Raw genomic sequence first — 27,251 nt, 5'->3', positions numbered from 1 at the left:
TCCTGTTCTGCTATTCAGAGGTACACAATGGCGTCCTGCAATCACTGCTAGCCACACAGCAGTTGTGACACAGTTGTCATGGTCTGCCTGTGCATGAATTTGGTCATAGCTGTTAATATTATCACTGCTTTAATTTAATTATATGTGTTGTTGGTTCTGCCTGAGTTGTGTTTAATTGCCGTTTAAAATGTCTTCAAAATTGCACTATGATTCAGCATTGAAATGTAAAGCTACTGTGAATACTGAAAGGCACCAAGCAGAGAAGCTGGTTATATATTTGCTTTTAGCAAAGCAAGTATTTTTGCATTCCTGTTTTCTAAAAGAGTAACAAACAACTTCTTTCTCAAACCCAAAAGAGGAAGGTAGGCTCTGGGAGGTAAATTTTTGTTGTTTTGTTGCTGATTTACCCTTAGGAAAATATGGACATTGATGATAGGAATCAGAAAATTGTTACAATGTGTCAGACTCTTCATGAGAAGTTTTTAGGAGTAGCATATCCAAGTTATTTTGCATATTCTTACCTTTTAATGTACACAGAGAAAGAAAATTTCTAAAATTTGTCATTCTCAGTGGTCAGAAAGCAACAAATCACTGTTTCCTTCTTGGTACATTAAAGTAAAGAGGAAATGTACCCTTTACAAGAAAGTGACATGGGACTCCCCTGAACTCGGGGAGTGTATAGGTGGCAGGAGAGTTGGCGTAGGAGTTAGAGGAAAAAATGATATCTGCCGCGTATCTCTCCTCCCTCATGGAGTTTTGAGCGTCCTCATTGGTGGTTTGGCAGGAATCCTTCACAGCCAAGAGTGGAACAAGAAACCATTCTCTGAGAGAGAGGAGAGCGGATCTAATGGTGCCACCCATGCTAGGAGCTTAGAGAGAAGCCATTTGAACTTGACACCTAGCCTACCCAGCGCTACCTGGTGCAGCTCCTGGGCAATGGCACCTCACGGGTTTGCTTCAGTTTACAGTTGTGAAAGCTCCCTACTGGACAGGCACTGCCCATTTGGAAAACACTTGACCCCAGGATGAAACAAAAGATAATACATTTTTTTAAAACCCCAAACCTAAGTGAAAAAAGAACAAAAGCTGCCCTGTCCTTTGACTTAGTAATTCAGTGTCTGGAAATTCATGCACAAAGCTGTTCATTGTCATTACAGTCGTCCTTATCTCAGTGAAAAGCTGAAAGAGCCTGACTGTGAGAACAGAGTTCAGTAAATTGCAGTACATCCAAACTTGGTGCAAGATTGTGCAGTCTTTAATAATCACAAGGCAGTAGAGAAAAATGGGAAATGTTAATGGGGACAATGAGAAAAGAATATGTATACAATATCTTTCAAAGATCCAGGATTGGTTCTTAACATGGACCAATATTAGAAAAGAATAATGCAAAAATAAAAGTAGTTGTGTTAAGGTAAAGTCATGAGTATATTTCCCCCCAACAATTCTTTTTGTAATAAAAAGACAAACAAAACAGGAGAGGTTCCCAAGAAAAAGAATCAGTAGCTACAATAATTATTGGGGTACATTAAGAGTATAAATTATTTCCAGAACATACCTAGAATTACCCAGTCACATACTTGCCACACTGAGATGTTAAGGAGGCTTTTGGTTTCTTTTTTTCTTCCCTCTTCTTCCCCCCACCTGGAATTTGTAATTATGTAGTTTCAGAACAAAAATGCTTTCAATTCTGGGAAATTTTAGAGGCTTTGTAAGTAAATGATGATAATATAAAAGGTATTTGTCCAAATTTGCACTCATACAAAACATGGAGCTGCTATGATTTTAGAATAAATGTGTTTTAAATATTTTCTAAATACCGAGCTGTTGCAGTCCTAACAATACTTGGCTAAGAAACTACATTTCTTTGATAGGCCATAATTACTCTTTGAAAGATTATTGGGCTTGAAAAACTACCTACCTAAAAATGCCCAAAGTGTGAGTTCCTCTTTGTCCCTTACATTTGCAGTCAATTCTGTAAGCACTCCTCACCCCCTTTTTTCCAGGGTACTGTTGATTTTTATTGCAGGACAAAAGGCCATGGCATTAAAACCTGCATATTTAAAATTCTACAAAATAATATCTTTTTCATATGAGTCTGTGGTTAAGTTGTACAAAGAGCTTTGACCATAGATATTATTTTTACCTTTTTGTCACAGTTGTTTAAATGTCTTTTTCTATATGTCAGCTTATTTATTGGAATTTTGGGTCTAAAATTCTAATTAAAACTGATGATCATTACTCAACTACATGATTGAATTTAATAGCTAGAAAAGTTGATGCAGTTTAGTCAAATATTATCAATCCAAGCTTTTCTCCCTCCTGTGTTAGGCTGTGCTCACTCCTGGACACATTAATAAGTGGCCATTTTTTCTGGAATTCTGTGTTCTTCCTGCTTCCTTTCATTACATTAGGCAAGGTTCCACTAGATGAGACATTTGCAGTCTTAAGACTTCCTGCCGGGGTTCAGACTTTGTATTTTTGACATTGAAGCTGTCGTGTTCCTGAAGCTACTTAATTAGAAACACATTCATTTCAGTGTACATTGGAAAAAGCTCGGACAGCAGAGCCAGGCACACTTGGAAGTTGGAGCATTTATGTAGCTGGCAGCTAAACTAATGGTTTACAGTTTAAGGGGAAAAAATACTACAGGGCATTTTCTACAACCCCCCCCCCCCGCCCCAGAAGCAGAGAGAAGCTGACCATGGCCAGCAGATACCTTATAAAAGAGAGGCGAGGAAAGCAGAAGAAAGGACAACTCCACTTTCATTGCCGTTACATGTATCGTTCTTTTTTTGGCTGTTATCAAATACCAAAAATGTAAGTCTTTTAGAAGAATAGTTCCCAAACTGTGCTGCTAATAGTAAGTCTCCTTTATAGGCTCTTGAAATATATAACTGCTGAGATCTGTAGCAAGGAGGACATTTTATATTGTGGGGGAAGATTTTACTTGAGGAACTTGATTTATTGAATGATAATGAGGAAATTGTGCCCTTTCTTATTTTTAAATTTTTGAGCAATTGTAAAATGTACATCTGATGTTTAAAACCCTCTTTGCCTGGCCTTTTTTTCTTTCTTTCTTTCTTTTTTGCTTTTTTTGTGACTGTATTGCATCACAAACAAACTTCTTCCTCAATACTCAGTCCTTATTGTTCCCTGACTTTGTTCCCAAAGAGTCATCCTTGTCCGTGTATTTTGACAATCCCACCTGGTCCAGAGGAAGTGTCTGGTCACACCAGTCTGAGCTACGTGTCTTCCCTAAGTGCATAAAGAATACTCTGCGCATTTCATAGGATATACCATGTATTGGAGAGATAAATGGAAAGGCTGCCAGTTATTTCCATTTTTTCTACTCCCTGACCTCCCTCCTTTGCCCTCAAGCAAAGACATGGCATGGGAGGAGAGCGTTAGAATTGTAGATTAACGTCACAGAGTCAGCGTGACACCAAGGGAGAAATGCATACACTTTGGAGTAAAAGCCCAGGTTTACCACTTACTTGGTTTTGTGCCTTTAGATAAAAAAACCTCTCTAGTCTGTTTCCTTCTCTGTAAAATAAAGATTATACCTATCTTGAAAGTTTGTCATATGGACTAGCAAAAGTAAATTTAAGATCTTCATATAACCACTATTACATTTACTGTTGGTAGGTAGCATCACAAGTGGTCGTGAAAACAAAAGAAGCGATGGTCAACCCTAAGTGCCCAGGCTTTAAAACTGTTGGAGTTGGGTTCTGATCCTCTTGGTTAGGCACTGATTTGGGGAAACCTGTTGTTGTGTGAATGAAGAAGTTAGCAAAGGCTTTATGAACAGTGTCATCACATGGCATGTGTGCCACCACAGTGGAGAAGCTTCCTGGCAGTTCTCCAGAACCTGGTTTAATTAGAATGAACAGTTAGGTCCTGCCTCTTGGTGGCAGAAAGATGCATCAAATAAAAAAAAGTAATCACCCTTCTTTGAACTTTATTATACCCTCTGTGTGACCCCCACTGTATTTTCCGTTGACATCATGGCAATCATAGTTCCTATTTTTAGTGGAAACTCTGCTGGTCATTTGTAGTATCTGTATTTCCTCTTGTTCTAATAATAACATAGCAGGTCGAGTCCAGTCTCCCATTTTAAAGATAAAGTGACTGAGACTGTGCAGTTTGCATCACTGCTATTTAGGGGCTAGCTCCGAGGTTGCTGGTCTTCCCACTAGTCACACTGTTTCCAGTGCTACTGCATTTTTAAATTCTTCAGAAGTTTCTAGGCTTGGGAACAAAATGTCATATTAGGATTTTTGTTGTGAAAGGAAATGTAACTGTGCATACGTTTATTAAAACAGTTTTTCTCCAAATAGTGAACCATCTGTAATTTTCTGTCAGAAGCAACAGACATTAAAGCAGCTGTGTGTCTCTGTTTCTTTTCACAGTGCTCCCATGCCCTACCTCATAGGAATCCATTTAAGTTTAATGGAGGTAAGTTGGCTTCCTTCCTCCCCAATCCCTTGACTTTTGTTTTGTTTTGTGCAGTGGAGAGACATAGTCTCTGGCTGCATAGCTCTGCATATGGGCGTGGGTTGAAGTTCAAGCTTATGTGTGTTACCTCTCAGGTGTGCATAGCTGAGTGTTCTGTTTAGACCCTTTCTACTGGCTGTTAATTTCAAGGCTTTCCCACTTGGCTTAGAAATTGTAGATTTTCATGGGTAAGGGAGTGAGGCTCAGGAAAGCAGGAGGAAATTGTTCTATGAAGGTTTGAACATGCAAAGAAAAGTAGCTCACCTTTCATAATATTTATCCGAAGTCACTATACCAGTACTACGTGTTTCTCACTGTAGGAATGGTGACATAAATATATGTCATATAAATGTGATGTAGTATATAGAAGTAAAAAAGAATATTAAAATTACTCACAATACCATTATTCCAGGTTGAAGCACTGTTCGCATTTTACTGTTCTCCTTTCGAGACCTTATTCTGTAGATACTCATATAAAAATCAATAAATGTGCACAATTGATATGTGGTAAATACATACAATTTATGGCTTTATTTCACTTAACATTATGGCATGAGAATTTCTATGTTTTTGTGTCTATTCTTAGTAATAGATGTGTTACCTGTCATTCCCATTATTTGTATATACCATAATTTAGCCATTTTCCTAGTGTTGGACACTTAAATTGTTTATCTTTTTTTTCCTCTATTATAAATAGCATTTCAGTGAACATCTTTATGCATAAGGCTTTATCTGCATTTTGACTTATTTCCTGAGCATAGAATCCCTAAAGTAGAAATGCTTGGTCAAAGCTATGAATTTGATGCCAGATTGCCTTCTGTATGGCTGTACCAATTAGATAGCAGTTCTTTTAAAGGACTTTTCTGTGTTTTTGTAAGTGCCATTAGCCCATAGGCACAAACCCCAAGCCCCTTCTTCCTCAGGAGGCAGCAGACATTGTGCTAGAGCTCCATGGGGGTGGGGTGGAGTGGGGCGGGGCGGGGTGGGGCTCGCCTGTGTGGCACCACAGCCATGTCTGTCTGTGAGGGTACTTTGCATGTCTTAAAGGAAGTGCTACTTCTTTCTGTTCCCTTCATTTCATATCGACGAGGACCACCTGCTTCGCCACTAACTGTTGCACACTGTGCTATTGTACTTACGAAAATGAAACAAGTTGGTTATCGAAAAACCTGTTTGTTTGACATTGAGAATCTTGATCAAAATAGACCACAGAAATCTGCTCAAATTTCTAATTTGACAGGACAGCCATGTGGCTCCTACATTCTGTTAACAGTCCCTCCCTGTCATCACCCAGCCCTAAGCACATGCAGTACACAGTTTATGGACTATCTTGGATGATGTATTTAGATCAGATTAAAGAGATTTCTTCTCTGTTTTACCTTTGTTTGTCAAGTTTGGGAGGGTTTGCTCAAAGCTTACATATGAAAAATTAAAAGTGCATGTTCTCTAATAGATCTTTTGTGCCAACTCCTGTAGGGTTTGAAATACTAATCTAAAGGTGACTTGGTCTCTCAGAGTCTACAATTCCCTTTTACCTTTCTCCTGCCTTCTACTCTATTCCAGCAGACTTGTTTAGGCCTTTTTGTGTCCTGGCACCTTTGGAGCTCTTCGGGGGCCTAGCTTTGGCTTGCTTTTCCTCCGTACATGTCTTTTAGTCATCTTGTTTAAGGGTTTTGCTTCAACTACCCAGTTAAAGTCAACAACTCACAGCTGTGATTCTAACTCTGCTCTGCCTCTCTGCACATCAGGTCGAGTTTCAAGTACCAATTGCATTTCACCTGGATGTCTCCCTCAGTCTTCCTCGAATAATTCCTTACCTGCACTTGCCTATGTGCTCACATAGCCCCCCACACACATGCACACACACTCGTCACTCTGCTCCTCTCTCAGTGTTCCCATTCCCCAGGAGTGACACCACTGTTTGCAGACACTAAAGTGGGACACAGTGAGTGTGGCTGAATGTTCATTTTCCTTATTCATTCTTCCTTAATACTCACAAAATCTCTGAAATGCCTTTTGCCTCCCTTCATCCTCTATTCCTTCACTGACACTTTTTCTTTGCTTTCACAGATTCTTGCAAAGCCTAATTCATTCACTGATAAACAAAAGGAGGGCCTCCTATGTTCTAAGCATTGTGCTAGGTCCTAGAGGTGCAAAAGTAAATATAAAATTCATTCCATAGTCCCACCATAGATTGGGTTTCCCCCTACCTAGTCACTGATGGGTGGGTAACCACCTTCAACTTGCCCTCTGTACTGCCCCTGCTTTCTGCATGGGTTTTCTGCAGCTGTCAAGCCTTTTGGTGATGGCTGCAAAGCACTTATTAACTGGCACTCTAGCTGATCCCTAAACAGATGCCCAATCCCACACTTCTTCACTGAGAAGCCTTGCCCTTCTCTTCTGTGAAGTCTTCCATCTTTTTTCATATATTGAGCCTCTTGCTTTGAATGATAGCTGTTTACTTCCTTCTCCCTCTCTGTTATTCCCCAGAGCATGAATTTGGGGAAAAGACCTGCGCGTCATTCACTTTGGTGGCCTCAGCACCTTTAGCAGGATGCCAAACAGGTGGAACTATTGATGCTTAGGGACTATAATTGGGAGCACATTTAGCAGCTTCCAGTAGGTATCACTGTTTTCAGGCAACCCAGTGACATGATTTTATGCTAAAAACAGGGGAGGTTAATGTTTTACTATGTATATGATTACAGGTAACTTAAAATAAGACTTTTTGTAGTATAACATGCAGTGTAAAATATGCATGCATTTGAAGCTATACCTTGAAACAGAGGTCTGCGCATAGGTGATTGGGTGCAAATCTATTCTGTCTAGCCTTTGTGAGGCTTTAAGTGAGAAGATTCAGCAAGTACTAGCCTGCATAGATACTCATCTTGTTGATGGACTATGGTAGAGGAGTTCAGTCTACCAGATTCCTTTGTGGTCAGCCCCAAAGACAAACAAACATGGTAGATGCCCTACCATTGAAGCCAGTGTTTACTGGGCGCATTGGGCAGCCATGACCTACCAAATGTTGGAATTGCTGATATCTTGCCCTGGGATTCACCTCAGATATGGAGGACCTGACATGATTGCCAATGGTGTTTACTTGGCTCTGTCACACTCTTCAGTGCTAGAAACACTTCCCTACGGGCTTTAACGCCTGGAGAAGAGTGCAGACCTATAGCCAAAGGAGATCTCTTTAAGGAAGGAATGTGGGGAGGCCCATCTTCTCTCACTACACTAGTTTTCTTACTGGCAATTCAGCAAAAGGCTTATTTTTGACTGTCTTGTTATTTTTTCTTGAAAGCTATAGGCACCTTATTATGCCTTTGCATATGTGCCAGAATTTTTTAAACTTCAAATGAATGTGGCAGATGTTCATAAAAGTTTAGAAAAAGCTACCATAGGAAGACTTTTTAACCATTTTTATGACACTCAAATTTGTTGCACAAAAAGAAATATAAATTATAACCTAGTATTCTCATTTGAAAAAAGGTTATTTTGGGCTAAGACCTAATTCTAGTCTTTAAGCTTGAACAGAATGTTGATGCTGTTTGTTAAATGGTAACCTTGTTACCATAAAGAGTCCACTTTCCTTAAGTGACAAGTCTATGGCTGATCATCATTCTACTCTCCTTCTGCCTTTTGATATTCTTTCTCTCATTTAAGCAATTCAAGGCTAGTGGCAAGTTAGCAAAATAGCCAACGGTATTGGCATAGACCTAGCTTCTTCTTGGAGAGAATGATCATGTTAGTTGGCAGCTAGGAAATCCCAAAACATGGCCAGATTACACAGTGACTATTTCCTTTCATTCAACTAATCTCAATTTAGTACAAGCGACATTTATGCAGTCCCTCTTCTGTGCCATATCTGGTAGCAGGTGCCAGATCTTGTCTGGTAGATGATCCTTCTCTATTTGATAAATGATGACCTTCCTTCCAAGCTTCACAAATAGTGCTTTGTGTACAGATTTCAGAGTATCATGAGAGATGTATCCAGAAGGCATTTTATATTGTTCCTGGTGGTAGTATGACCAGTAAGGAGGAAGGAAAGGCAAAAACAATGACATAGTTCTAAAGAGAGGCTCAGGCTAGCTTGGGAATGAAGCTTCATGTGTATCCAGAGGCAATGAATCTAGAACATGGGCCCTGGGTTCTGGCTTTACCTTTTCCGTTCATATAATCTCAGACAAGGTAATTGTTCACTAACCTCTGTTTTCTCACTTTGTAAACCGAGGTTACTGGACAAATGGAGGATTCAGTGAGAAGCACTGGCTTGTCAGTTGCCTAGCATAGTTCTCATAAAGAGTTCCACAAAATCAGCTGTCACTGTTGTTTCTGTTTCTTCAGTAGCCTTAAAACCATTTATATTGCTAAATGGATGGCTCTGAAATGGCGCTTTAGGAACTCTGAGGTTCCAAGAAGGGCCATCATCTTCATTCTCTGGGGTCAGAAAGTTTCAGTACAGTTGGTTTGTGCCTGCCCTATTTTGTCCCAGTTTGCATTGCAGGAGGCACTATACCAGGGTTGGAAATGACATTTTTGTAAGACTTGATAATTGTACTTGCAAGCCTCTACCTGACCATTTCCTTGTTGTGTTAACCTCAGTCATTTTACCTTGCCTTTCTGGATCGTGCTGTCTTCATCCACGGTGACTGAGTCCTAGAGAGGTCTAGCATATCCCAGCTTCTGGCATGTGGTAAGGATACAGTATGCAGTCCTTCCTATGGCGACGTGTTGAGAGTCTTGTCCAGACACTACATTGTACCAGGAATTCTGTATACAATGGTGACTGTCTACCTACTCTGAGTTTTGTCTGGAGCCAATGCACACAAGTAGAAAGTTAACTGTGATGAATTTGAGTTGTGTTCTGAAAGGAATGACGTCAATCCTACGATGAGAGCTGAGGATTGGCATCTCATAGAAGGAGAATGCCTAAACTGAATGCAATTAGATAAAAAAAATAGGAAGACCAGGAGAACAGGGGACAACCTCTGCAAAGCCTTGATTTAGGGACCAGGAGGCTTTCCAGGAAGTCTCAGGAGTTCCATGTCTACCAAGATTGTAGAGCTGGAGGGAGAGGAATATGCTGAGGTAGGCAGGAGGGGCCAGGCCATCCAGGGCCTTGTAAGCCACATTAAAGGTTTGAACTTTATAGGGCATCAGAGAGCCATTGAAGGGTGTAAATAGGGAAGGACATAGTCAGGCCTTCTCCTTGTGGGCCATTAGAAACACAGTCCTTCCATATAAAATACTCGGAGACTGCTTAACCATGTTAATAAAGTAAATTGTATTTGTAAGGATCAAGGTAATTCTTAATGAAATTACACACCAAAACCATGTATATAAAATTCAGATGTGCTAGAGTCCTCAACCCAAGCTTCCAAATGGTTCCTTTGCCGCAGCCAGGGTACTTGGAGTCACGCTTCCTTTGAAAGGTTTTAGGCACCTCTTTTACTAGATATTGTCTTCGCTTTGTTTTCAGGTACTGTCATACATCAGATATTCTTTCTCCACTCCAGTTGGAAGGTGTAAACTTGCATGACATGCACACCAAGCTGCAGCTCCAGGCAGTGGGAACACAGGTCAATGAGAACAGGGCAGTGAGACAGTGGTACCAAATTGCAGGCCCCCAGCTGCCTCCCCACCTGTGCAATCACAAGAGGCCTGTGGTGAGTTCTTTGGAAGAGAGGCTGGCCTTCCAGCAGGCATTTCTCACCATCATTTATCTAGGAAGGCTTAGCCATGGGCTCCTGGGAGTCCGATTTTTGCAGATATTCCAACTGCTTGAAGCAGCACTCAGCCACCATTCTGAGGACAACACCCAGGTGCCAAAACTCATCTTGATCTCTGGGAAATGAAGGCCACATTTGTCTGTCTGCAGTAGGGTTCCTGGTTTAACTATGGAGCTTTTAACAAAATAACAAGATTCGTTTATTTATAGACAAGAAAAGTAAGATTTTTTTCTTTTGCATTTCAAAGAACCTGAATTTCTGTCAATTGAGTTTGCACTATTTTAGCTAGTTTTTTTTTTCCTTGTTTCATTTTTGCACTGGCATAGGAAGTCTTCAATTCTTTGTTCTTTCCCCCCCCCTGGATATTTATTTTTAAACAGTTTTATAATGAGTGAAAAAGGGTATTTCTCACTTACTGGTGCATCATTTTACTTCTTCACGAGACGCACATGTAGACAGAAGTAATGCGTTGTTTACGTTTGTTAATTCTCACCTAATGCAAAACTCTGAGGTATAAACATATTCAGGAATAAATAGTGCCTTGTGTGTGTCTATACAAGATGGAGGGATTCCATGTGAGATGTATTTGTTGGGGTAAGTAACGCATATCCTTGCTTTTTAAGAAGGTGATGTGTGTGTATATGTGTTCTCTCTCTCTCTCTCTCTCTCTCTCTCTCTCTCTCTCTCTCTCTACCTCTCTCTACCTCTCTCCCTCTCTCCCTCCCCTTCCTGGTGATTGCAGTCATAGGTTCATGGGGAGAACTTTGGTGAGAAAGGGAGACGGTTGGAAGGAGCCTGACATCTTCTGAATCCTTTCTTAGTGTTGCACACTGCAGGGGCCTTTACCTGCTTTAACTTGGAAACATTGCACGGACTATGTAAAGCAGGATATACCCATACTTACAGATGGGCATGCTGGGGGCCTGAAAGGAAAAATTATTTGCATCCAGTCCCTCCTCTGGGTGAGCCTTTGCTCCAAGCACTGTCCCCTGCAGCCGTTTGGATTATATCTGGCCCTACTCCTAAGCTGGGCAGAGGCCCCCACCTGTACCTGGGCTTTTACTTCTCAGTGCTATGCACTGGGGACTGCAGGAAGGTGAAAGAACGGCTCCTTTTGGCAGTCCCAGGTTCCTCCAGAGTCCAGCTCTGAGTACACTAGTGTCTAGGGCTGGTATTTTCCATTGCATGCTCCGTACCATCAGCATGGTCATCAGGTAGGATTCTCTGCCACATCAGGAGAATTCAGAGCACAAGCACAACAGGCTCTATTCCCCTCAGGCCCTGAAGAAGGCTCTGCATTTAGTGATGGATTCCCCTGGAAACTCTTTCTTCTCTTCACATGGGCATCTGCTTTCAAAATGAGTATGATTTCTTAAATATCATTTATCCTGATGCTGAGATTAATTAATATAAAACAATTTAAAGCATTAGGAATAATTTATGTAACCAAGGAGAACAAGTATTTCAGGCTGAGTCCATCCATTTTCAGTCTAATTTGTTGTGTTGTGTTTGAGGTGTTCTCTTGTGAAACATGCTAGGCCTTGGACACACGCTAGAGAACCTTTTCCCTTTATCAGCAAGCCTGTCACTGGACATAAGTACCATTTAGAAATGTAAAAATTGATTTCAAAGAAAACTCAGAGTTTACTAACTGTTAACCAACATTGCTTAAATGAATCAGATAGGATTCAGATATCTGATAGGAATCAGATAAAGATTAGGAGCCTCCTGCAGGAGGCCTGCAGCAGAGTGCATGGAGTCCTTGCTCTGAATCCTGTGGCCTTGAATTCAAATTTTACCTCCTCCATGGTTTTGGATCTTCAGACTACTCCTTGGTGTGAAGGAGGAATGAGTTTTAACAGGGGAAAAGGTATGGTTACTTGCTCACAGTTTGTATAAAAGTCTTCTTACACACTAGCATATTCAGAGATGCCTGTTGGGAAACACATACAATGATCTCAGGCACTGGGTAAGGGTCTCCTCATGTCCTTGGCATTTCAGGTCATGGATCCCCTCTGAGGAAGGGCCCCTGTCTTGCAGATGGGCATGTTAATGTACCCTGAGGAGTCTCACTGCACTCCTTGCTTGGAAGATTGCCCATTCAATAGGAATTTTTAATGAGAAGCAAGTGGAAAATTGCATGCTAACACCCAGATTGGTGCCCATCATATGGTAGATGCCAAAAGGGAAATGATTACCCAATATTATATGGATATAATACTGAAATACTCTTCATCAGAAGAGCTAAAAGACCTATTAATGTGAGATTGACTCCATCCTCTTCAGCTTCTTTTTCTATTTTATAATGATTGACTTTTTCTAAATCACTCTTCACTTATTTAAAGCCACTTTTAAGTGAGCTCAGCCATGTGGGACTGGCGATTTCTTTTCATAAACTCCTTACAACTAAGGGTGGGGTCTTTTTGGGAGCTCAGACTCCAGCAGTGATGATTGAAGAGAGGTACCCTTGGCCTAGGCAAATCCCACTTGGGATTTGGGCACATGTGGTTTTGTTTAACACCATGCTCAGAGACTCATGGTGCCAGTTTGTGACCATCAGGCATTTGCTGTTGATATGCAAGGTCACCACAGTAGGGGTGTTTGTCAACCAAATTAAACTTCCTCTTAATGACCTAAAATAATTGATTCGGAAGGCCTTTAAACGCGTCAGGGCAATGTGTAAGCAAGCTGAAATCCGGCATTTTCTGCACAAATTACTGCATGCTATTGTTTTGTTTGTGTTTTGCTTTTATTGGGGAAAACGTGCATGGATCATGGGCTTTGGAGCAGGCAGGGGCCTAAGTTTGAATACCAGCTCTACCAGTTGTCTCTTGGGCAAGTCACTGAGCTGTGGTGTATGTGAGCCTTCACATCCCTGCCAGCAGAATGGGGGCAGCTACCTAAAGGGGAGACCGAAAGAACGTGGCTAAAATGCCACACACATCAATAGGCCCTCAGTTAGTGCTGGTTATTATTATGCATAAAATGTCTCCCATAGGCATCTCAAGGAGACAGCTTAATAATAATTTGTACAAAGTAGTCAAACTGTGATAATGGTAACTATATCTTTTTTTCCTGCTAAACTGCTTTCTCCATAAATCACTTTCAAAACTTACGTTAAACATCCGTAAAGAAAAATTAATTAAGTGGAGTCAATGAACCGTTCTTTACATACTATTTAATTCTCAGCTAATATCAAAAGTCAGATATTAAGATTATATGCCATTTGGGCCATAAAAGGAATAGATTTTTTCTTTGCCCTTCAGACACTCATGATCTAAACTCAGGCCTTTATAGCTATTTCTATCTTTAGAAATATAGGCATTTAAAAAAGTAGGCATTGACTCAAGACCTTTCTTAAGCAGGATCAACAGTGGCACTAAAGTTTTCTTTGGGCGAGAAGGTGCCAATTACCTGCAGAGTGTCTCTTGCCTAAAAGCCTCCCCCTCGTTAGCCTATATCTGAGCAAAGCTGAAAGCTAGGATGGACTGGGTCTGCCTAGATGCCAACTGTAAACCTTGGTGCTAGGAGTCAATTGTTTTAAAATGACTAGTGACAATAAATTTATCTCCTCCCTCTTCAGCATTTAATGCACATATTTTTACTGGCTGAATGGGTTAAAATTTGAAGCTTGGTAAGTACATATGCACGTTACCCATCCCTCGCTTTAGAAGAGGAAAAAAAAAGAAGGAAAGAAAGAAAGAAAAAGATAGCTATGATTTTTGGAAGTCATCCCAATTTTTAAAAATAAGAGAATTTGGACATTTTGGCATATGGGGTTTTTTAAATGAAATTTCATGGAACTGAAAACAGTCAATTTTAGGTTTCCAAAAATTGTTTTGATTTTCGTTGGTATAAATTTGCTGCACATGGTTTTGGGGAAGTTCTGAAAGATACATTTAGGAGTTGGGGCTGATTTTTTTTTTTTTTTTTTGATTTGTGATTGAGTTTTAAAAGGTGATTAAAAACATTTTTTTTTTTAACTAACACAAAGTATAAATCAGAAAAGAGCATTCCATGTCTAAAGACAGTTCTTGGTAGTGACATCATTACACATTGCTGAGCAGCTGCATTTGGGACCAAATCTTTGAGCCCCGCTTCAGCACCATTTGGACACTGCATATTCCTGTCCCCCAACTCTGAGCCAGAATCTCAGGCTGAGTGATTTTGGCCATTCCATTAGTGGCAGCTGCTGGTGATCAGCACTGTGAGAGTCACCTGTGTAGGGTCAGGCTTATTGCACATCAAGGTTCTTGGCAGTGTCGGAAGAGAGGGAAGATGCCCAGGAGGGGGCTCCAGGCCACCTGCTGTGTGAGGATCAAAGAGTTGAAAGGTCAGAGGGCACAGCTCCCTTAACCATATCTGTCTGTGCAATAGCTGTTTCAGATTGTAAATCTTGGCAATTTCATTAAGTCCTCCTGGTTGCTACTGGGGCATTGGAATAATAAAATTTTATATCTGCTCCCTTTCCTGCCTCTGGCAGCCAGGCTGATACGTTTTGTGCAAGATGGCGTGTCTCATGAAGGCTTTTCCTTGGGATGATGAGAGCAGTGCTGATGAAACCTCAGACTGGGATGTCGGAGTTAATAGGAGCTCATACTCTGGAGATGGTTTTAAAAGAAAGAAAGAGAGAAAGAGAAAGAAAAAGAGAAAGAAAAGGAAAGGGTAGAGCCACATGAACCATTTAGCAGCCTTTGGATTCATAGAGGATCTCTGCCCCGAAAAGCAAGTCACTGCACCCTTCCCTTGCTGAATGCTGCCTGGTACACACAAGAGGCAGACGAGGCGAGCTCAGCCTGCAGTGCCGCTTATTAAACAACCCGCTCCTAGTGACTGTGGGGTCTGTCCTGGGCGGCCTCCAGCATCCAGACAGGTTCATGCTCCCATGTGGTTTCTACGGACATGTCTCCTGAATATGATTTTCCAAATGTTTTTTCCTAGATCTTAACATGTTATGGACCTTTAGGGCTTCTGGGCTCCCAGGCAGGACAAATCACAGTAATGGTTGCCCCTTTACTGCCCATATGTTTAAGACCCCCTGTAGTTTGTTTGAAAAGTTAAGAGATTTTCACAGTGAAGGTGCCATTTCTGAAATTTAAAGTGTTCCTTTTCACCGGGAGATAAGTTCATTCTGATTAAGTCCGTAATTCTCACTAAGCCATGTTTATGGGGGCAATAAACAATGTTTCAGCATGCTTGTTAAATTGGGTCTCCAACCTCTCCACTCTTTAAAAATTGACATTTCAAATAAAAGACAGGTGGAGATGGGATTTGGGGTTTGCTGTGCTTAGTGATGAATGAATGATAGCAAGTGACAGTTGTATGGGAAGAGTGAGGCCCTATTTTTATGATAGGGTGACCCCAAACCTTTCTGGGCTAGGGAATCCACATCTCCTTAAGCTTCCGGTGAAGCTCTTAAATGCAAGTCTTATTGCTATAGATTGGATGGATACTGTGTTGAACTAAGTCTTTTACATTCACTGTGTAAGCTTCACAAGTTAGTGTTTAGGTCATGGTGGCCCTGTTCCACAGCTGATGAAATTTAGGCACAGAGCAGTTAAGTACCTGGTCCAAAGTCCTACAGCTAATAATGAGCAGAACTAGGATTCACACATAGTTACTTTGTGTGAAGTTTTTTAGTGCCCACAATGGAAAAGTATTCGGTGTTTTCTTTGCGGGTCTGCATGCTTTTACATATTTACCTAGGACTACCTGTCAAGGTCATAAAATATATGCATTCAGCACCAGTTCTGTACTGTCCTCAGTATGTGTATAGCACCAGTTCTGATCCACTCAGGGAGAAGGAGGAACCCAGGCTTTGGTGCAGAAGAGTCCTAAACTCAAATTACTGCTTTGTTGCTACTGTGGAATCTGAGGCAAGTTACTTTGGTTCTTGGAGCGGCAGTTTGTGCTTCTGTAAAATGTGAATAATGATGCATACTCCGTGGGGTTGTTTTGAGAATGTTTAAGTACTATATTTTAAAATAAGGTGTGTTTTAAAACTCTACAGTGCTTTCCAGGTGACAGTAGTGATATTGCAGTGTATGCAAAAGCAGTGAATGAAGGCAGTTCTTTTAAGTGGAAAGTGCTGACACATACACAATGATTAAAAAAAAATCACATAACAGGTTTCAGTTGAGGGCTACCACACCGTATCCACTTGGCACAGGACTCAGAGAGGGCCCTTTGTCACTAGAGGAGGGGAGTTGGTGGGCTGGGGACTCATGGAAAACCGTGTCTGTGTCATGCTTCATGTCTCACAGAGTGCTTGGCCATTTCATCCCTCATGTGCTTTGCTGCAGTGGGGAAAGGGATGGTGCCGGACCCTGAGTCCCCAGCAGTAAGCAGCCACCTGCAGTTTGAGGAAAAACATTGGCAAAGTCAGAGACATGAATGGGCATAAATGGGCTCAACTACCACCCCAGCTGGATGGAGGCACTGTATTGGGTAGATTTGTAGAGGGGACCACCAGGAATACTGGTGGAACCCAGCTCACAGAAGGAGCCTTTCCCTGATGGCCAGCTTGAGAGGGAACATGGGCTCTAGTGTCTTTACTGGTCTTTTCAACCATCCTAATGGTAAGGATTATGACCAGTACCTAACCATAGAGATAGAAACCCATGCTAAAGGCCACTCAGAGCCTTGCTTGAAGCTACTTAATTAGCAAATGAAAAGCCAGATGCCAACCACAGCAACCTTCAGACCTGGACTGAGGACTATCCCAGAGAGGGAACGAGCAGTATCTGTGTGTGTCGAGGCGCTCTGTATGCGTGGAGATGCTCTGGAGGGGTGAGGTCTCTTCTGCTGCATACTTCTGTGCCCTTTCGCAGGTTTATCTTCATCTGCTCCACAAGGAGGCTGGTATGCTAGTTGGCTTCAGGGTCCATGGTTTAATCGTCCCTGTGACCTTGAGACACAGCCTAAAGATGACATGAGTGAGTGACTGATACGTGAGTGGCTAGAGGCTGGATGAATGAATATCTGCTGGATGGCGCCTCAGAAAAGAAGCCACTGGAGAAAAGGGCCTTGCTGATCTGGCTTGAGGATCAGACGTGTTAATGAGCGTCAATGCTTATTACCTTGTGGAGAGTGGATTCAGCCTAGCCTGGGAGGCACATACCCCACTTCCCTCCCCTGCCAAGCTTCTGTTTCTGTTTAAAGTGCACTGGGAAATTCCAGCGGTGCTCTCAGGGCTCCTCTGAACTGTCGGGCTTAGATTTTTAATTTTGTAGAGCAGGAAGGAGCAAATCAGTGACTCCTGACTCCGAAGAAAAGCCACTACGTTTATCAACTGGTTGGCAGCTCAGTGACCTTTGGGGCCTGAGGAAGGGAAGGAAAATATCACCCTTAGTTGGTATGTACCCAAGATTTCAGGAGGGAATAAAGAATTTAGAATCTCGAAGTGCTTGCCTTTCCTCTTCCCAGCGTTTTCACTTTCCCTCTGATTTCTTTTTCCTTTCCTCCAAGGAGGCCACCATCTCCCCAAGCTGTTCTTTGTTATGTACTCATATGTATGCGCATGCATTTGAGCACATTTTATATGTGCTGTGTGGTGGAAAGAACACTCGCTCGTGTAACCCAAATTCAGATCCTTTCTCTGACACATACCCTTCTAACAATATGGACAGATTATTTAATCTTTTTAGCCTCAGTTTCCTCATCTATCAAATGGGTGTGATGTTCTGAAGGAAACCCTCTTTTCCTTGGGAATTTTCATGGAGTCTGTGCCAGCCATCAAACTGCTCCAAGGACTTTATTCATTTAGTATGTGCCTCACAGAAGCCTATTATGTTTATTGATTGAAACAATGAGTAGGAACAAATAATGTAATGGAAGTACAGATGGCTTGCTGTTCAACCGGGCTCCCAGCTTACCCCTACTGCTGCTTAGCCAGGTGACTTCAGACAAATTGTTTTTACCTCCTTGACCCTCAGTGTCCCTCTTTGTCTGCAGGGCTGTTTGGGGATTAGGATAAATGATGTATGCTGAGGGTCAGGAGGAGCACAGCAGCGGGTGGCTGCTGTGAGTTCAGTGAGAGGTTGCACAGCTCCTGGCACCCGGGAGGCCATCTGCAAAGTCAGCTGCAGTCTGGACCTTCTGGAACCCTAGGAGTTCAGAGAGCAGAAGAGGCAACGCACCAACCCAGCAGCAGTCACTCAGTGTAAGGTTTTTGCTAGTCAACTATTAACTTATAACTTTCTGATTTAATTCTAACTGTATTCTCTACCTGGAGGCTTTTAGGAAGCAGTCAGACTGGGGAGGACAGATGGCATTTTGTTAGGAGCCACAGCTATTGCACCTTTCACAGGAGATGAACTTGGACTAGACTTACTTTGAACCAAATGGCAGCACTCTGTGGCATGGGCATGCTCATGCTCTGATTCCAGGGTAGCCCTTGGCCCCCTCCCCTTTACTTGGTGATCCTGTCGCTGATGTGGCACCTGCTGTGGCAAGATCTTCCAGCTACCTCAGTTGGCTGTAAGAGAATGATTATGCTTGCTGGCTTCCAGATGTTCGTATGGAGAAGTCCCACCTGTGGTCCACGCCAGCACCCTGGATAGGTGGAAACGTGATGCGGGATACAAAACGAATGTCTCTGTTTATTCTCCTTTTTACTTAATCCTCTCACAACCCTATATAGGAAGCAATTATAGACTTCTTTGCTAGATGAGAAAACCGAGGCTCAACTAAATTTAAATAACATTCCCTGAGTCTGGAAACTAGGACTTCAAGAAGATGAAGCGTAGCCTCTCTGAGTGCTGCTGTTCCTTCTCAGTCCCGCTGCTCACCCACAGCAAGGGGACCCGGGACTACAGAGCTTCTCAGAAGGCCCTTGGTAATGTTCTGCTTTGCTCTTCACTGGAGGGAGACAGGACAGATGAAGAAGCAGTGTGTGGCCTGCAAGTGTCTACCACTGCAAGCACATTTTCTGACATTAAAGTGTATTCTAGATGGAATCGTTTTTGTTGGTAGAATTATTACTATATTAACTATTCATAGTTATAATAGCTAATAACTTATGCTAATTATATACCAGAGATTATTCATTTAATTGCCAAAACAAGCCAATGAGGTCTGTATTATTTACTTTCATAGTATGAAGCATGTGATTTATCGGGAAGAGAGCACACCTATGTAACCACCATCCAGATTAAGAAGCAAAATATTACCAACCCCCTAAAACCTCCTGTGCCCCATTATAGTCATTTTCCCTTCAACAAAGGAGTACTGGGTGTCATCTCATTATGCATAATGAAGCCAAGGCATATAGTGGTTTAGTGATTTACCTATGAGGAAGAGTTGGGATTCAGACTCAAGCAATATTGGTCCAAAAAAATGTGCTTGTACAATACGTAACCAGGAAAAGGACAGTAGATTGAAGGTAACCTAAAATTTATTGATTGTTTAGTGTAATCAGGAATTGTATAAATTCTTCACACACACATGTCACTTCTCTAAATCCTCGCAAACAGCTGTGAAGCATTATCCCCATTTCATAGATAAGAAAACTGAGGTGCAGAGGAAAGAATTGCTGGAGATACATATTGCAGAGGCAAGGCTTGAGTCTGGCTGTCTCATTCCAGAACCCACAGTCTTAATCACCACATTAATGGCTTATGTCCACTGTGAATTAATTCTACACTAATTAATCATGATAATTTTACATGATTGTTATCATTGCCATCATTATTGTTATTCCCATCGCACTTCCTTGAGCAGACTCCGGTTTGCTTACGTTGGACTCCTGTTGTCCGTCCGGGCTGACGCTGACATCTGCTGCAAGGCCGGCCTCCCCGCAGAGTGGATCCGGGCTCACTTGTTCTCCAGCTAATGAGCGCATGCCTTGTGTCGGGCTCTGTGCTGGGCCCTGGAGACAAGTACACACAGCTCTACCCTCAAAGTGGCCCTGTGTAAGAACAGCAAGAAAGATTCGGTGGGTGCTAGCCCTTTCATCCCATGCATGTCACCTCACCAACCCCCAGAACCTCCGTCCTCATTAGGGAGCCCTGTGCTGGGTTACAGGGTCCTCTGGAAAAGGCAGGCGTGGAGCCGGGTCACTGCTCCTCAGCACCCAGCCCAGTCTAGCACCACCCCACCTCCTAGCACTCACCAGGCCAGCCCCTGCCCTCATTTTAAGGCCTGGCTTCAAGTCCTGCCCTTTGTCATTAGCTGCCCAATCCCTGCCCTGGATGGGCAGAGTTACCCCCACACTCCACCCCCAACCCCTGTGCCAGCATTCAGATAATTTGAATGAGTATAACTGATACTAATTTATAAGACAAAAACTCTTATTATTTTCATACAACCAGTTTTAGAAAATAAAGCTGTATAAAGATTTTCTTAGCAGAAATGACACCCAAATTAGAGTGATTCTCACAGAGACCCCATATTTTATAAGGAAGTATATCAGGAACTTTAGGGACGTTGGCTTTTCATGTTTGTCTTAAGACATGAGATGGGGTTATGGCCTCAGGGGAATTTGTCTTGTGTGCTGTTCATTCACAGTCATTCAGACTCTGTAATCTGCAGGTCTATTCACTGTTACATTTGGATCTATTTATTTTGTATTCTGGATAGGACAACACTAATATGTTTTTCAGCTCCATTGAGGCATAACTTATATACAGCAAACCATGTATTTAAAGTACATGGTTCAAATAATTTGGACAGTTTGGAATCTCCCATGAAACCATCACCAACATCACATATTACTATCATCCCCAAAAGATCATTTGTTTTTATTTGACAAGTACGTACCTTTATTTGTATTTCCCATGTGCCAAGCCCTACTCTAAGTACTGCAGAGATGCTAACCCATTTGATCCTCCTGACAAGCCTGTGGAGTAGACCCAGTTGTCATCCCCTATTTACAGAAGAAGAAGCTGAGCCATAGAAGGATTAAGTGCCTCACACAAGACAGCAGAGCTAATGAGTGGTAGAGATTAACTAAAACCCAGATGGATTGCTTCTCCATATATGCCCTTCTCGTCTGGGTTCTGCTGCCATTCATTCATTCATTCATTCATTCATTCATTCATTCCGTGCTGTGGACCAATATTGGGGTCAAAGCTAGAAGTACAAAGATCTAGCTCCTTGGCCCCCAAGAAGCCCAGATGCTAGTGAAAGACTTGGATACCTACATCAGTAACTCCAGATAGATGGTCAAGTTCTAGTGGTGTGAGTGAGCCCTCAGCGAGCCTAGGTTGGGGAAGGCTCGCTGTGTCTGGCTCTCTGGAGTGAGGTAAGCCTCAGGGAATGAGTTCTAGGAAGTCAGAGAAGAAGGGACAGACAGGCAAGGGAGAAAGGCAAAATTCCTTGAGTGTGTGTGGGTGTTCTGGAATCATCCTGGATCCTTTAGATGCATTCACTTATCTGTACCTCTCAGCTCTGTGAGGAGGGTACTACAGTCACTTCCTGTCCCACAGATGAAAACCTAGAGGACTTGTAAGGTTGGTACATCGCCTAAAGCTACCCACCGTTAGAACTAGATCCTCTCTTCTACCCTGAGCACCTTCCTCACTCTGGGTTGTCCCTTTCCTGATCTGAGACGCATGGATCAAGCTAGGACTGTGTGACAAAGCACATATAGGAAAAAATGCTTTTATTAATATTGATGGGAAGATGCCATTTTTGTGTTTCTCTGTGTAAGAAATGCCATTTGGAAAGCCCGGTGTGCATGTCAGGATTTTTTTTTCTCATTCTGAGAAAAAGCCTATAGAGTCTGGTGGGGGGAAGGGTTTGCAGCTGGCAGGAGCTTTGGCATATGTTGTAACTAAAAAGAGAGGGAATGTGTTGGTGGGACAAGCTACCGGAGAGCTGTCTCGGTGTGCTGCGGTACGTGTAAGTGTTTTAATTGGGTAGGATTTTTGGAGGACTATTTTGACATCTGCTCGTGTCTTTGCTGATTTTTCTTCACTTAGAGTAGGAAACACAAGCTGTGGATAAAATGACTTTAAAATAATTGGAAGTAAAGATATCTCTCTCAAAGTCAAATTTGAGAGGGACACTTTAAGAAGTGGAAACTAAATTCCACTTCTAGGAATTCATCCTAAAGCACAAAACTTGATGCCTACACATTTCGTGACAGTATTTTATTTAATAATTTCTTAAATCCTAGAAATATTTAACAAAAGGGGGTTGGTTGAGTTTGTTCCCATGTAATGGAGCACTGTGTCGCAATTAGTAATGATCTTTGTAAAACTTTTAATGACACAGAGCATTGCTTTTATTGTAATCGGTGAGGAAATCAACAAGAAGCATTAAGAATGACTTTGACTGTGTCTTAAAGTGTAGGGAAGGAGAACTATGGAAGGAAATATACCAAAATGTCATCTCTAAATGAATGAATTGGGGTAACATTAATTTACCTTTTGGAAACTTTTCTTTCTCGTTTCCCTATAATAGGCACATATAATGCCTGTGCAAAAGAAAGTTGGTTATGCAGAAGGAAAGCAGGTGTTGTTTTGTATGACTGCGTGCACCACACAGTGACTCCACACATAAGAACATGCATTTGTGATGTCTTCAGACTGTCGAGGAGCCAGCTCTGTGCTCACTAGCTGTGTGGCTCTGAGCAGTTTGTTAACCTCTGTACCTCCAGTTCCACCTCTTTACCATGGCTACAGTATCTCCCTCACATCTAGTTAAGATTCAGTGAGGTGGCCCCCCAGTAATCGTCCAGCTCCCTTCTTCACCAGCCTTTCCAACCCTGCAGCCTGACTGTGAGTTTTTCTTACCTTTCTTCATTCTCCTTTTTGGCTTGAGCCTTTCAGGGGTAGAGCACCATCCAGCCAAACCAGCCTCCAATTCTTTCCTTGGGAACATTGAGCTTCAGGAAGGCCCTTGAGCCTGTGCCAGTCCCTTTGGAAGAGCCCTTGCCACCAGGAGGGCAGCATTGTCCTACAAGAGGAAACTATGCCGACCCAGCTCCTGCCTGGAGCCCGGTGCTAGGGGCATTTTGGTTACTAAGGGGACGCTGGTCTGCTAGGTCAGGAGAAAAGGCCAGGTTTTTTCCTCTTCTTCAGCCTGCTGCCATTGTTGAAAAAGTAAACACTCCACACAGCTTAACCAGCAAGTCCTCCAGCCAGGAGTGGTAAAAAATCAAAAGCCTGTTCCAGCCCAGCCGTGGAGAGCCCACAAGGCCTTGTCTGTGTGCTGGGGACACAGAAACAAGGCCTAATTCTGATCCAGAATCAACATCCACTCATGGGCCTTTCAGCCCCTGGGGCTTCTCTCCAGTGGCCATGGCCTTCTGCCCTCTTCTGGTTGGAAGGTCAAACGAGGCAAAGTAGGTGATGCTGGGGTACAGCAGCCCTGGGTGCTATCCTTGAGTCTGGCATTCTTGCTGTCACTTTGATTTTGCTTCCTGTGGTTGTCCTCAGCCATCAAAGTGAGAGCCAAGCAGTTACCAAGGGACCAGCAAGATTTCTGCTCGTAGGCCACTGCCACTGTGGCTTTTCTAGCTGGCTGTAACTATTGTGTGTGTTAAAAGTATTCATAATAGCCACTATTTATTAAGTTTTCTAATCTTCCCCACAGGCCGGAGGAAGTGGGAGAAAGAGGGTGGTCAAGCTATTCCAGTTTCACAGGTTAAGAAGCCAATGAGTAGACACACAGCCTTGGACCAACTTGCTTCACTGCTTAGAACCGCAGTCTCTCATCTCTGAAATGAAAATGGTGATATCTCACCTCTAGCTCCACTGGTGGAAATTAGTCTGTGTAGCCGTGCTTTGTGAGTTCGGAAATGCACACGTGGCTGTCCGTGCTGTTCATGATGTTTATTCAGACACCAAACACGCTGCAAAGCCTTTACCTGCTGGGTTGTAGAGGGAAGCAGCTAAGGGGATGGGAGGATTCTCTACCAGTCTTAAAGTTCTCCTCTGAAAATGGGGAATTGTGCTTTGTAAGATAAAAGTACGGTACAACTCTCGGTGTTTATTACCAAGTCCTTCAGTGTTGCTAAAAGCCATTTATCCTGTAAATAAGGCAATAATTACTATCAGTGTTGGGGTTAGAGGTGGGGAAATGCACTTATCAGGTAGCAATCAGATCTCCCTTCTGGTCCTCAGCTCATGGTGAGCTCTTAATGTTTCTGTGCTGATGGATGGATTTTGGACTGACCCCCGTGCTTGGAGAAGTTAGAAGCAGAAGCAGTTAGAGCATCTGGTCCTAAGTGTAAGGTTTCAGAATTCTGCTGCCTGGGAGAGGTTTTCAACTCCAGGTGGCTTCTCATCAACATGACATACCAACTTGGTGCTGAGTTCTAGAAATTGAAATTTAAGTATTAATATCAGCAAACACTTGCCAAGTACTTATCATTTTGTCAGGCACTGGTTTTTGGTTTTGTGAGACAGGGCTCACGGTATAGCCCAGGCTGATCTCAAATTTATAGTGATCCTCCTGCCTCAGCCTCCCAAGTGCTGGAATTGTAGACAGGTGCCACCATACTCAGCCAGGCATTGCTGTGCAGTGATGAGTCAGACCATGAACCACAGAAAGGACTTATACCCCAGGGAAGGGACAGACGCAAAGGGTGCTGGGACTAGACGAGACACGCTGAGGACAGTCTCACTGAGGGTATCCGATGATAATTACTCTTTACAGTGTAAAGAGTGTGAGCTGTGGAAGTGGCTAGTTGCCTTACCTCCTCAGATGACATTACCTTGGCAGAGCTTGAAAAGAATTAAATGAGATAAAATAAGTAAAGCACAGAGCAGAAACTTACAGACTCTCAGTACATTATGATTGTCCATTCCCAGGGCATTGGCGAATGCGGGCTTCAGAGCCATCAGGTGTCCAGCTGCATTACTGGCCCAAATGGCCATCTTGGGCATTGTTAGGTAAAGGCAGCTCCCACCTCACCTCAACTAGTGCTTCCCAGCAGGCACATGGGTTGGAATATTTCGGCCCAGAATTGCTGGGCTGCATCTTTGGGCAGCCATATAAGCTGTACATTCATGTGCAGTATGTTTGGAGGGTAACTAATGATGAAATTGTCCCTTTTATATAAGTTGACCCTATGTCCATTATATGTTAATTGTCCTGGTATAACACACGTTCTTCCGTTGCTACAAGTTTCCCAATTTGGACAACAAATGACAGGGTCTTTCTACTTTAAAAGGGCAAAATACACCAAAGAGAACAATTTTGAAATATACTGTCTGCAAGAACCAAGTTTGATATGTGACGGGAGAGGAGGACTGAATGAGATCAGGAAAGTGGTCAGGCAGGAGAAAAATGAACATGGATTCCAGCAGTGGATAAACAATGAAATTGAACATTAAAAGCTCAGACTGGGCTGGAAGTTTAGCTCAGTGGCACAAGCTTAGGAAGCACAAGGTCTTCAGTTCGATTCCTGGTACAAAAAAAAAAAAAAAACCTCAGGCTATATATTGTCTTGTGGTGATACAGACTTTGTAAAGCTGCTGCCAAATAGAGGGTGCCATACTATCCCTTCATTTTCCCTTCCTCCAGCATACACAAGTACCTTCAAGGCATGAGTCTCCTTCATCCTTTCTGTTACTGTACCAACAGAAAAATGGCTATGGAAAACAGAACTAGACTGAAAGTGTGACCTTCCTACTTAATGTTAAGGGAAATGTTAACACATTTGCACTAGGCCATATTCCCATATTCCATACCCTAGAATGATGAGATTTGAAAGAAAGATTGGCAAGTATCCTTTGGGAAATAAGAGGAGTGTGTTGAATATGTCACAGGAGCCTCCTGTGTGTGAGAATATTCCTAGGGCCAGAGTTTTGAGCCTTGACTTCTGTTAATGAAAAGAAAAACAGGAAAAAGACAATGATGGGTGTAAGATCTACTTCCTAGCTGTGTGGCCGGGGACGTGTTCCTTAGCTCCTGTGAAGTGGCACTTTCACTCCTGGGACTGAAGTGACCCTGAAAGCTTAAAAGAGCGTCTGTGGGAGTTCAGTGAGTGGCAAATGTGTGCCGCCTCACATAAAACAAGGCTTTGTCAAACCTCGTTTTCTTCCCTGTTCCTTTCCCTTGTAAGGGCAGAGGGACATATCTTCTTGTCTTAATGATATTCCCATGACTTTCCTTTCTGGACTTTGTGACTTGCAGAAAGTCAGAAACATGGCCCTGGATGATGTCGTAATCCTGAATGTGGACACCAACACCCTGGAAACTCCCTTTGATGACCTCCAGAGCCTCCCAAATGATGTGGTGAGTACTGAGCTCCTGAGCTTCTGCTCCTGTGCGTGTCCATCACGGAAACAAACCTGACTTTGACAGGGGAGAAGGAGGGGAGACAGCTGTGGTTTTCCTGTGGCCTAAGATCTGTGGTTTGTTTCACTCAGTGTTAAAGTCTTGGTGTAGAAAGATAGGCTGTTGTTTATTTTTCAAGTCCAGTTTTTTTCTGATAACTTTAGTCTGGAGGGCCCCAAGGTGGACCCCGAGTCCAGGGAGCCTGTGGGGGATGTGGGTCATCACCCCTTCCCAAGTCGTCGTTCTCTTCAGAGAACGGAACGACATCCCCTGAGTGACACCCAGAGTCAGGTGGGTTTTGGGCTCAGTATAGGAGAGTACTCCAAACTGACACTTGCTCCTGGACCATCACAGAGCATGAACATTTCCCCAACAGCAGGTGTCTGCTGCCAGTGCCCTGAACATGGCTGCATGTCCCCAGACTCACTTTGTCTCTGTGTTACCTCGGAGCTAGCAGAATGTAGGTTCTTTTGAGCCTAAAGTAAATGGGTGTTCTTGGTGTTTCCAGTTTGCCCTCTGTGGTTCTGTGGGCAAGAAGATCCATAAAGTTCTTGTGGCTTCCACACTGCAAGGAGCCCATGTTGTTTTGGGCCATTGGCGCTGATATGGGGCCGGGGTGGGGTCTGCAGGAAGAGTGTTTGACCTGGTGGGTGCAGACCATTCAGGTGTGATAAAGATGTTTCCTTCTTAATATATCACTAGACAGTTACTACCATCATTGACAATTTAGTCTCTTTTCTATCACTGAGACACAACACCCAACATCCACAATTTAAAGGAGGAAAGATGTATTTT

The 27,251-nt window shown here is 42.8% G+C and overlaps 1 protein-coding gene and 1 long non-coding RNA gene across 14 annotated transcripts in view; one reads left to right on the top strand and one right to left on the bottom strand.

Moving 5' to 3' along the window:
* The window catches only part of Dennd1a (DENN domain containing 1A), a 489,363-nt gene that overhangs the window by 280,527 nt on the left and 181,585 nt on the right, over positions 1–27,251 (top strand). For 11 of the 13 annotated variants that reach the window (XM_063227157.1, XM_063227192.1, XM_063227171.1 and 8 more), the window contains 2 exons: positions 4,410–4,455; positions 26,313–26,414. In XM_063227157.1, coding sequence (XP_063083227.1) covers positions 4,410–4,455; positions 26,313–26,414 — 148 coding nt within the window. The remainder of the gene's footprint in view (positions 1–4,409; positions 4,456–26,312; positions 26,415–27,251) is intronic. The other 2 variants (XM_063227177.1, XM_063227240.1) reach the window with 2 other exon arrangements.
* On the bottom strand, positions 19,603–23,590 carry LOC134470844 (uncharacterized). Its single transcript, XR_010040025.1, has 2 exons — positions 22,964–23,590; positions 19,603–20,133 (listed from the first exon to the last, which is right to left on the bottom strand). It is a non-coding gene; the product is annotated as an uncharacterized LOC134470844 (long non-coding RNA).

The sequence above is a fragment of the Cavia porcellus genome, unplaced genomic scaffold, assembly GCF_034190915.1.
Source record: "Cavia porcellus strain 051 isolate PalLab524CR breed Dunkin Hartley unplaced genomic scaffold, mCavPor4.1 scaffold_1, whole genome shotgun sequence".
Lineage (NCBI taxonomy): Eukaryota > Metazoa > Chordata > Mammalia > Rodentia > Caviidae > Cavia > Cavia porcellus.
This window is presented reverse-complemented; position numbering and strand designations above follow the sequence as displayed.